Source organism: Apium graveolens, chromosome 6 (genome assembly GCF_009905375.1).
Source record: "Apium graveolens cultivar Ventura chromosome 6, ASM990537v1, whole genome shotgun sequence".
NCBI classification, from domain to species: domain Eukaryota; kingdom Viridiplantae; phylum Streptophyta; class Magnoliopsida; order Apiales; family Apiaceae; genus Apium; species Apium graveolens.
This window is the reverse complement of record NC_133652.1, coordinates 187,246,243-187,257,931: the sequence shown is the minus strand read 5'-3', so window position 1 is coordinate 187,257,931 and position 11,689 is coordinate 187,246,243. Positions and strand designations below refer to the sequence as shown.

Here is an 11,689-nt window from a genome sequence, read left to right as displayed (position 1 = left end):
GCCCCAAAGTAAGTTGGGAGTTTTGACTCTTCAAGCATTGTCCTTGCAGCTTCAATTAGTGATCTGTTCTTCCTTTCAACCACACCATTTTGTTGTGGAGTTCTTGGAGCTGAGTACTCATGCATGATCCCATTTTCTTCACAGAACAACTTCATGGTTGAATTCTTGAACTCAGTTCCATTGTCACTCCTAATATTCCTTACTTTGAAATCAGGATGATTGTTGACTTGCTTGATATGATTGATAATGATTTCACTAGCTTCATCCTTTGATCCAAGAAAATAGACCCATGAAAACTTTGAGAAATCATCTACAATCACTAGGCAATATCTTTCCCTTGAAATTGACAATACATTGACTGGTCCAAAAAGATCCATGTGTAGCAGTTGTAATGGTTTATCAATTGCAGATTCAAGCTTCTTACTGAATGATACTTTCTTTTGCTTTCCTTTCTGACAAGCATCACACAGCCCATCCCTTGTGAATTCCACTAGAGGCATTCCTCTAACTAAGTCCTTTTTGACTAGATCATCCATTGTCTTGAAATTCAAATGGGATAGCTTCTTGTGCCATAGCCAACTTTCAACTGCACTTGCTTTGCTGAAAAGACAAGTAATGGATTCTGCATCTGTAGAGTTGAAGTCAGCTAGGTACACATTTCCTTTTCTAACTCCAATTAGAACCACTTTATTGTCATTCTTACTTGTGACAATACAGGCGTCAGAATTAAAGGAAACAGTATTCCCTCTGTCACATAGTTGACTGATGCTCAATAAGTTGTGTTTGAGACCATCAACCAATGCAACTTCATCAATGATGACATTTTCTTTTGTAATCAAGCCATATCCCATAGTGAATCTTTTGCTGTCATCTCCAAAGGTTATGCTAGGGCCAGCTCTCTCCTTAAACTCTGTGAGCAGGGTGAAATCTCCTGTCATGTGTCTTGAACAGCCACTATCCAAGTACCATAGATTCCTTCTTTTTCCCTGCACACAACAAAATCAATCAAGTTGATTTTGGTACCCAAGTTTCCTTGGGTCCAGCCTTGTTAGTCTTTTTCCTAGACTTCATTCCTCCTGCATCTTTTGACTTAGGTAACTTTAGGTCTACCTTGATCTCAGATGTGGTTGGTTGAAGTGTAGGGTTAGTCACAGAATCATTTAACACATTTGATTGAATTTGATAAGGCATAGATTGTGCAAACATGTTATTCCACATAGGCATATTGTATGGCATTTGAGGCATACTAAATGCAGTAAAATAAGGATTATTAATATATGGCATGTTTGCAAAACGTGAATGGGGATTCTGATGAGACATAACAGGCATGGCATGCAGAGGTGATATAGACATGTTAGGCATGGAGGGATTTGAAGGCATGGGAGTATTTTTAACAGATTTGCAATTATCAGATAGGTGATTAACACTTTTACAATGCACACAACTTTTTCTAGGAGCATACCTATCAGGTGTGTAATTGTTATGTTTATTAATCCCTATCTTCCCATTTCTTTTAGATTTTCTTTTAGTTTCCTTCTTATCCTCAACCAACTTAAGCCTATTTCTCAGCTGATCTAAAGTCATGTGTCCTATATTCACCTTACTGGCATCTTTGGATGTGCTAGCTCCTTCTTTGACAAAGTTCCTGAGAGTTGAATCATTCTTCTTATTGAGGTTTTTATTTTTAAAATTACTTGCCTATTTTAATTGATGAGTCTTCAACGGATGCTCCTTTTCTTCCTTCAACGGATAACTTTCATCATCCGTCGAATCCACATTCGTTGACAATCCATCAATTAATTCTAACTCCTTTTTGTTTTTCTTCCAGGCATCCTCACAGAATGATTCAATTCCCTGAACCTTGGCAATCTGAACACTAACATCCCTAGATGTTTTCCAGGCCTTGATTACCTCTTGCTCACTTTCTAACTATTTAGAAAGAATTTCTACCTTCTTAACAGCTTCTTCTAGTTCACTCTCAACAGTCAAGCATTTAAGTTTAATCTTTTCAAATTCAATTACCTGATTCTCTAACACAGCATTCCTATCACTTAAAAACACATTATTCTCTTTGATCCTAGTGTTTTCTTTAGCTAGTGATTTAAGGGAAATACGCAAATGATATAATTCATTGGACATATCATTTATGGCTTCATTGCATTCATGTTTAGAAAGCTGAGAGAGATCAGTAGTAATTACCTGGTTGCTTGATGAACTAGTTTCATTTTCATCAGAATTAGCCATCAGGGCTAGGTTGACATATTCCATATCATCATCTTCATTGACCCCATCTGCTGCCCAATCATCTTGAGTGAGAAAAGCTTTTTCCTTCTGTTTGAGCAAATCAAAATACTTCTTTTTGTAATCAACTTGCTCAAATTTCTTTTTATCAGAGGTTGGCTTCCTGCACTCACTTTCAAAGTGTCCACTCATGCCACAGTTATAACATTTGAACTTGGATTTGTCCACCATGTTTTTGTTTGGCTTAGTGAATTTTGTATTTTTCCTGAACTTCATCTTTGCAAACCTCCTGGACAGAAAAGCCAGATGTTCATCAATATCATCAGAGTCATCCTGACTGGAATTGTCTTCATCCTCAGCTACTTGCTCTTTACCCTTGCTTGATTCTGATTTGCTTGTGCCAATTTTGAGACTTGGCATTGTCTTTTCCTCATTCCTGGCTTCAACCTTCTCACTGTCAGCTATAAGTGCACTGATCCTCCTTTTCTCTTTCCCTTTTCCAACAGCTCATCTTTCTCCATCTCAAGTTCATATGTCTTCAAAATTCCATATAATCTTTTAAGTGTGAAGTACTTATAATCTTGAGAATTTCTTAGAGAAACAGTCATAGGCTTCCATTCCTTTGGTAGAGACCTTAGAAATTTTAAATTGGAGTCCTTGACTTGGTACACTCTCCCATACAGCTTTAATCCATTCAATAGTTTCTGAAATCTGTTGAAGGTATCATTCAATGATTCTCCTTCTTCAAAGTGAAAATATTCATACTGTTGAATGAGAAGCTGCATTTTGTTTTCTCGAACTTGCTCAGTGCCTTCACAGATAAGCTGCACAGTATCCCAAATTTCCTTAGCAGTTTGGCTGTTGATGACATTGTCAAACATATCTTGATCCAGGCCATTAAACAGAATGTTCATGGCTTTCTTGTCCTTGTGGACCTCTTCAATATCTTCAACGGTCCATTCTGCCTTTGGCTTGGGAATAGACTGTCCAACAGCAACTGTAGCAGTAGCAGCTGTGGCCACCTTGTGTGGGATGTGAGGACCATTTTCAATGCAGTTGATGTAGCTTTCATCTTGAGAGAGAAGATATAAATGCATCTTCACTTTCCAATGATGATAGTTATCTCTTTCCAGGATTGGAATCTTTACACCAATATCCTTCTTACTCATGATGTTAGCAGAATAGATCTTTAAACTCTTTGAATGTTAAGAGCTTGCTCTGATACCAATTGTTATTCCCAGTGGACTAACAATGAGATTTACAGAAGGGGGGTTGAATGTAAATCTCAAAACTTTTTCAAGTTTTGAGCAGTTTCTAAGGCTAAGTGTTTTTGAGAACAAGTGTGTGAATTGCTTGAAGCTAATACAGACAGATATATATATTCAAACACAAATGTAAAGAACACAAAGAACTTAAAAACTTTTCTGGTGGATTTGTTGTTCCACCAGAGATGTGTTATTTCAGAAAATCTGTGATTCAAAGAATTAAATCACAGTTGCTTCCTAGTACAAACTAGATGATTTTCTCTCTTGATATTTCTAAACAGCTCAGGAAAATTCATTTCTAATTACTAGCTGCTACTTGGTTTATATATCACCAAGTTTACAAGTGAAGACAAAACTGTAAAATACAATTAAAAAGATTCTTCACATGTTTCTTCTTCATTTCTCTATCCAATGCAATCTAGGATAATCTGTGAATCTTTGAATACTTCCTTGTTTGCATCAGAATGGAAATGCTGCATTTTCTTGATTCCTCCTAGAGGCTTCCACATTCTAGTTTGTCTCTGTCAACCCATGTGCCTCTGTCAGCTTGTGAATTGTCACTATCAACTGCTAATGAACTAAGCATCCGTTGAAACTTTCATCCGTTGATGCCTTATCCGTTGAGGCTTTATCCGTTGAAGCTTTATCCGTTGATGCATTATCAGTTGAAGTCTTTATCCGTTGAAGCACTTATCCGTTGATGGATATTATCCGTTGAAGCATTAGAGACATCAGTTGAAGCTTTGTTTCTTATCCGTTGAAGGTCTTCAATATCCGTTGATACTTCTTCACTTATACAAAATTACAAGGCATGAAATATTTACAATTAGCCCTCCTATTTGCATATCCATTAGTAGTCAACATGACTGATAATTTTCTACAACATCGAAGAATTACAACTTGAAATCAGAAAATGAAATGTGCTACAATACTAAACTTATTGCTAAGTAAAGCTACTCCTTCAACGGATAGCCAAGATGATCTTATCCGTTGAGGCTACAAACACTAGATTTCTACTTAAGTGTTTTGCTTAACTTATCATCAAACTAATACACATATTCCTAACAGTGATAGAGATGCTATATTCTTGAGCAATTTTTGGCAGCAGCTGTTTAATCTACATGGTACAGAATTATTGTTATCTTCTGCTTACCATCCACAGACAGATGGTCAAACAGAGGTGGTTAACAGGTGTTTAGAAACATAATTGAGATGTATGTGTGGTGACTGTCCTCAAGAATGGAGGGCTTGGTTAACTTTAGCTGAATGGTCGTATAACACCCATTTGGTTTGACTCCATATGAAATTGTCTATAATCAAGTACCACCATTACATTTACCTTATTTTCCTAGAGAATCTGACAACAAGGAAGTGGATAGATCTATGCAAAGACGGGACACAATGATTATTTCTGTTAAACATCATTTGCTAAAGGCACAGGATAGAATGAAGATGCAAGCTGATAAACATAGGATTGAGAGGATATTTCAAACTGGTGATTGGGTTTGGTTGAAGTTACAACCTTATAGACAACAATCTGTTCATAGGAGGCCAAATCAGAAGTTGGCATACAAGTTCTATGGACCATTCTTAATTCTGGAGGTTATTGGGCCAGTTGCTTATAAATTGCAGTTACCTCCAGGCGCTACAATTCATAGTGTTTTTCATGTGTCACAGTTGAAAAAGTTTTATGGAAATCCTCCTGTTACTGCAGTTGTGCCCTATTGGTGGTTGTCTGGACATAAAGGAGAAGGATTATTGTTAGAACCTATGGCTATTTTGGACAGGCGTGTGAAGAAAGTTCAGAACAAGGTGCAGGTGCAATATCTGGTACAATGGGTTGATCAGGAAGCATCTTGGGAAGTGGCTGAAGACTTTGTGCAGAAATTTCCCCACTTTCCTCTGGTCTAGCTGCCCAAGACTTGTGGTCAAGTCTTACTGAAGGAGGGTAGTATGTTAGAGGATATAAGAATTTAAATAAATACAATTTGTTTTACAAATCAAGAAATGATGGTCAAAGTAGTCAATACGACTCATGGCGCCAAAGTTAGATCTGAATTTTTAAGAGAATAGTATTGTACTCATTTTAGATTTTATGAAAAATAACAACAGTCTTCTCATCTCTCTATTCTCTCAAGTCTCTCTTTCTCTATACATCTCTCTCTCTTGTATCTCTTTAATTCTGTGTTCTTGTGATCAATTCGAGTGTTCATCATTATGGTTTAGTTATAGAATCATTGCAGAAACCTTGTATACTGCAACAGGGTCGCACGGACATCCTCTAAAGATCCCCTTTACCAGTGTCGTATTCTTAATATTTCCACTCATAATAAACAAAATAATTGAACCAATCTTTTACTGCGGTTTTAGAGATGTTTTAAAAAGGAAAAAAAAAACTTTTTTTATTTTGAAAATGAAAAAAAAATCTATTGTATAGTATCTTTTGTATAGTTAAAATTGTTGAATGATCTTTTTTCGTCTATTTCCAATTTTTATGTGGAAAGTGAAAAAAAAATAATGAAAAATTACTTTAAAAATTGTTTTGAAAAAATGTGCAAAAAATGTTTTACTGGGAAGAACAGGATTCCTTCTGAAAATGTCTTTACAAATTTTCTCATCACGTCGGAAAATATGCCAGAGCACAACTAGAACAGACAAATTTTAACATCTCTGTTACTTTTTCCATCACCGCTGCAGTGTTGCTACACTATGCTTGAAGATCTTACCATGTACAACTTCTTTTCGGTTGCTAAATTACAACGTACATACTTGCAGTTCTCTTTAATGTCGCTTTATTATTCACGTTTCATATGTATCACTGCACAATGCAATTTCTCTTCTTAGCTAGCCCACGAATTAGCACATCTGATACGGTTATTGTTCTTTATCCTTCATTTGACATCATATAATAATTATACGGTTATACATAACAGCAACAAATAGCCAGATAGGTGATTCAATTCGTCCAAGTGCTGTGTCTTTCATAAGAGTATTGTTAGTGTACTGTTACAGCTGGATTGTTGCCATAAGAAAGAAATTCCACTAGATTAAATAGTAACTGATTCATTACAACTCGGATATATATTGTTACTGCAAAAGGGAAAGAAAAACATAATATGTTAAGGAAGTAAAACAACTGTGAAAAAACAGACTGCAATTACAGGGGAAGTTCACCACTGTCTGCTATCACAACTTTGCTCTTCGGTGTTCCATTTTGTTGTCCTTCTGCTTCAACTTTGTAAACCACATCCATTCCTGATAAAACCTTTCCAAAGACAACATGTCGTCCATCCAACCTGTATGATGCACAAAATACTCTTAGTACCAAGTATATGAAAGATTTTTTCATGGACGTGTGTTTCAGAATAAGAGATTATTCACCCTTATATAGAAAATTGTCACTTCACAATACAAGCTATATTTCTTATTTCATATGTTATGTTAAAATGCATCTGAGCCATTACCAGCTGGTTGTGACTGTGGTGATAAAGAATTGTGAACCATTGGTGTCTTTACCAGAATTTGCCATTGAAAGAAGTCCTTCACAGGAAAAAAAAATATGTTAGGACACATAATCTCACCGTCCCCTCCCACCTGATAAGTACCCACGAAGTAGTCTCACCTGGCCCAGTATGTTTTATCTTGAAGTTCTCGTCAGCAAACTTCTCACCGTAGATGGACTCACCACCTCTTCCATCACCAAGGGTGAAATCACCACCTTGAAGCATAAAGCTAGGAATAATTCTATGGAAAGCACTGCCCTTGTAATGGAGAGGTTTGCCACTCTTCCCAGTACCTTTTTCACCTGGAATTATTGACAAACGTATATTATCACTTAACTAGAAAAACCACGATAGAGCTCTTTTATAATAAAAACTTTTCTTCTATTTTAGGTCAGTAGACTTGAAAATTTGTGAAAGTTGGCCAAATTTAACTATTTATATGTTGTTTCGTTTGCTAGTATTAACCCTCATTCAAGCGGTATAATTTTTATTATGTTGACAGTTTTAAAAGGACTAAGTCAATTCAGGCGCTATTGATAACAAATCATTACAATAAGGACCTAACTGAACTTGTGCAACCATGGCCTAAGAGCATATCTCCAATAGGCTCTCTAAACAAACTCTTAAATCAAAATATAAAGAGTACGGAAAGAGAAAGAGCTCCTCCTATTGACTCTTAGAGCAGTCCAACACTATCCTAACTCAATCCTTAAATTTAATATAAAAAATTAGCTCTTAGTAAGTTAAGACATGAGGGAGTATGTTTGTCTCCAATAATACTACTATACTTGTTCCTTATATAATATTTTACTATTAAAAGTACATTGAATCAATTTAAATATAAAGTAAAAGAGAGACAAAGAGATAGTGATCCCCATAATATATTATAAAATAATGGTCATAGGATCCTTACCCCAACATGTCAATATTGGCACGTGTCGTACGTAAAAGATGGTGCTAGTTCTTAAAAATTAAGAGTGAATGGATAATCTTAGTGATTTAAGTAATCACTAAGAGACTGTTGGAACATACTTTCAATCCTCATTCCTTAAATTTCAACTTAAGAGCTTGGATAAGTAGTCTATTGGACTTGCTCTTAAATCCTTAGGAGCCTCTACTCTCTCCTCTATTTTAAGAGCCACTACATGACTCTTATTTTTTATTGATAAAATATCTACTTGCACATGTTTTCATTCAAATTTTTTTTTTGAAAAATTTCAAATATGAATATTATATAACTTAGGAGTCAAGATAAGAGCATTGTTGGAGTTGAACACGAAAAATCTATGCATTAACTTGCTAAGAGTCACATTATTTACGGTTGGAGATGCTCTAAGAACTTTAAAGCATCTAATTTATGCAATGAAATGAAAAATCAATTTGAAATATGTAATATCGAACCCCATACAATATAAATAATGAGATAAAGGAAAGTTATATTACCTGTGCAGAGAGCTCTGAAATTTTCTGCAAGCGAAAAGAAGAAAATTGTACTTATGATGAATAAGAAGCATAGAACATCACATCATTAAAAATAAAAATAATGACATTTAGTGCCTATTTGGAGAGAACTGTCACACCTGCAGTTTTAGGAACTGTCTTTCCGAAGAGTCCCATCACAATACGACCTGAAGAAAACAAATTAAACATCTTAATAGCATTACTGAATATTTACAAGAAATATATTTGAGAAATCATGAAACACTACATCACTCATACAAGGTACGTGTTTAATTGCATATACATATATCAACACATTTAGACGCAGCATTCCTTTGCAGGCACTCACTTCTAGATTTCAGACATTTGGATGATTTTTGAATGTCAATCTTTCATATACTAGATAATACTTTTAGTTTCAATCCTAGTTGGTTTAAAGCATACCAAACACCAATCTTAGATCAAAATTTTGCTAGTGCATCCCTAAGAGCTACGGAGATTGTTTCTCGACTAATATTAATCAGCCACTTGGATAAATAAGACATCATTTTTCTAGTACAGCACAGACTACAGGGGAGAGAGAGAGTCTAGCAAATAAGAAAGCAAATTTCGAAGTGAACAAAGAAAGCCAAATTGAATTTGTGGATATTAAGAACTTTACTTCACAAAAATGAGATGAGAGAGCGCCTGTAATCACATCCTCATCACGTACTTTGAAGGTTATAATCTTATAACAGACATGATTCAAATCCACGACAGTTCCAATCTTGAAGATATAGTCTATTTAGATCTAACAGTTATCATGGATGTCAATTGTGCTTCAATATTAGGTTGTGTCATGTAATACATGTCATACTCCAGCTACCCAGACAGTTTCTCATAATAGCAAAGATTAAACTAATAACCTAAAAGATGGAAGATAACATGCTCCAACTACAGGAAATATCAGAAATAATATAAGTAAAAAACATTGTTGATGAAGAAACTGCGGACAGCTCTTCTGAGAAAAAGAGCATACCAGCTGGTTTTCCGGCAATCTCAACATCAAAATACACTTTGTGAGTCACGGTCTTCAAATCTGAATCTGACTTTTTCTTAGCCTGCAGTTGCAATTAACTTGAGATATAACCATTTCACATCACAGACTAAAATGTAGATGCAAACAAATTAAAAAGCATGGGAAGATGCAATCAATGTTCAATTTTAATAACAAAGAAATGAAGAAGCTATAAGCCTATAACTTGCTGACATAGGTAATGTATCAAAAATACTGACATCCCTATAGATTTTCAAGGTACGGATAGCAGGCACCGAGCTAGTAAAACTATTGGAATTGACTATGAAAACATTTACCGTAAGCAATAATCAACACAACATATGTGAAAACAACTACATTACTTTAACACTTAAACGTATGAAATACACAAAATACGATGATACTAATTGATCTGGTACAAAGTTAGTATCAACATCACGACTTGCTTAACAAAATAACCAAAACAATCAAATAACCACAAGATCAAAACTTGGTTGATTTCCCTAATCAACAAATAAACAGTTTTCATATAAAACATTCTAATAACGCAAAATATATCCACAAAATAAACATAAAATCACAGATCGACTCTCACATCATCTTTAAAAATCAAAATCAAATAAGGTTAAACCCTAGAAAAAATCGGATCGGGAATATTGAAATCGAAGTGAATAAAAAAGGTACCTGAGAGAGAGTTAGGGTTCCGAGAAGAACTAAACTGAAGAGAAGAGTCGCCGATATCAAGCTCTTTCCGCCCATTTTTATCCGATCTTCCCCCCAATTTACTGCAGTTTGGTTAAATACTAGGGTGTAAAATCGAGACTATACTCTTTAAATTAAAATTAAAATTAAAATTAAAACAAATAGATCAAGACTCAAAAAGTATATTTTGGACCAATAAAAGATGGACACGTCTTGCATTTGGGGTTTTGGGCTATTTTGATTGGCCGAAAAGGCAATGAAAAGCTGATATGGTATATATTTTACTCACCCTGCGACTTTATAACACTAGTTTCTTTTTCAAAAATAACATTTGATAATTTTTAATAATATATTTTATAATATAATTTTCAATAGTTAAAAAATAAATTAAACAATATAATAAGTTATAACAAAATATGTTTATAATAATTTGAGACTTGACTAAAAATAAATAATATAATATAATATGTTGTTCACGGGACTCGAGCCCTGTAAAAATTTTTAAAATAAAAAATATAAAAATTTAAATATACTAAGCTCTTGACGGAGTTCAAATCTTGAATCCATGAGAGCATTTTAAATATTAATATAATAATATTTTATTATTGCATCCAACGGTTCTCATCTTTCTGACTTTAGATCTGACGGTTGTTATTTGTCGTACCAAACAACTGTACCCAGCAACCGACTACCAAATAGAGGGTGTTCTGCTTATAATAGTATAGTATAGATAAATAGATAGATGTAGAGTTACCGAGATAATCAAAATTAGTTACTCAATACTTATTTATCCATATATTATTGGTTATTTTTTTATTACTTATACGAGACTTTTTATACATACTAGCTTTACAATCCGTGCGATGTACAGGTCTTTATTAATTTTTTTATAATATTTAAAATTATAATAAAAAATTGTATTTTGTCAATCTGTCAATCTTATTGTAATTTATTTTAGCTTAGGGTTAGTCTTGTTATCAAACATGAATTTATGACAAGTAATCTTCTCACAAATTGATGGAGATTGTTGTGCAAGACATGTTTGTACATAACAAGACTAAGTCATATTGACAATCATAAAAATAAATTGTATGATAATATATATTTGTATTCAGTAATTGTATTTATTGAGTCTGTAAAAATGTTTAAAAAATTAGATTAGGGAATTTTTCTGTGAATAGCCTTCAAGCTAAAGAATAAACTATGGAAGAATATCAAATCTTGATCATGCCTCAAAGAGAAGTGTAGCAACTTGGATTTGAATAAAACTGTTCTAGGAAAAATATTTTAAGTCAAATATCGACAAGTCACAGTTCAAAGAATATCGAGAAGTTTGTCGAGAAGTCCAAAATGACTTATCGAGAAATCCTAAGAGATATCGATAAGTCAAACTACATGTAGAGATCTCAGATATCGGCAAGTCAAAATCTTTATGTAGAGAACTGGAGATATCGACAAGTTATTTCTTCATGCAGAGATCTAGAGATATCGACAAGTCAAAA

At 34.2% G+C, this 11,689-nt stretch overlaps 1 protein-coding gene across 1 annotated transcript; it reads right to left on the bottom strand.

Annotated features, from left to right (window-relative positions):
- Positions 1–6,532: 6,532 nt before the first annotated feature.
- On the bottom strand, positions 6,533–10,325 carry LOC141667231 (peptidyl-prolyl cis-trans isomerase CYP20-1-like). Its single transcript, XM_074473640.1, has 7 exons — positions 10,170–10,325; positions 9,468–9,549; positions 8,590–8,637; positions 8,453–8,476; positions 7,129–7,311; positions 6,971–7,046; positions 6,533–6,802 (listed from the first exon to the last, which is right to left on the bottom strand). The coding sequence occupies exons 1-7, from the start codon at positions 10,242–10,244 to the stop codon at positions 6,664–6,666; spliced, it is 627 nt and encodes a 208-aa protein (XP_074329741.1). The 5' UTR covers positions 10,245–10,325; the 3' UTR covers positions 6,533–6,663.
- Between the last annotated feature and the right edge of the window lie 1,364 nt (positions 10,326–11,689).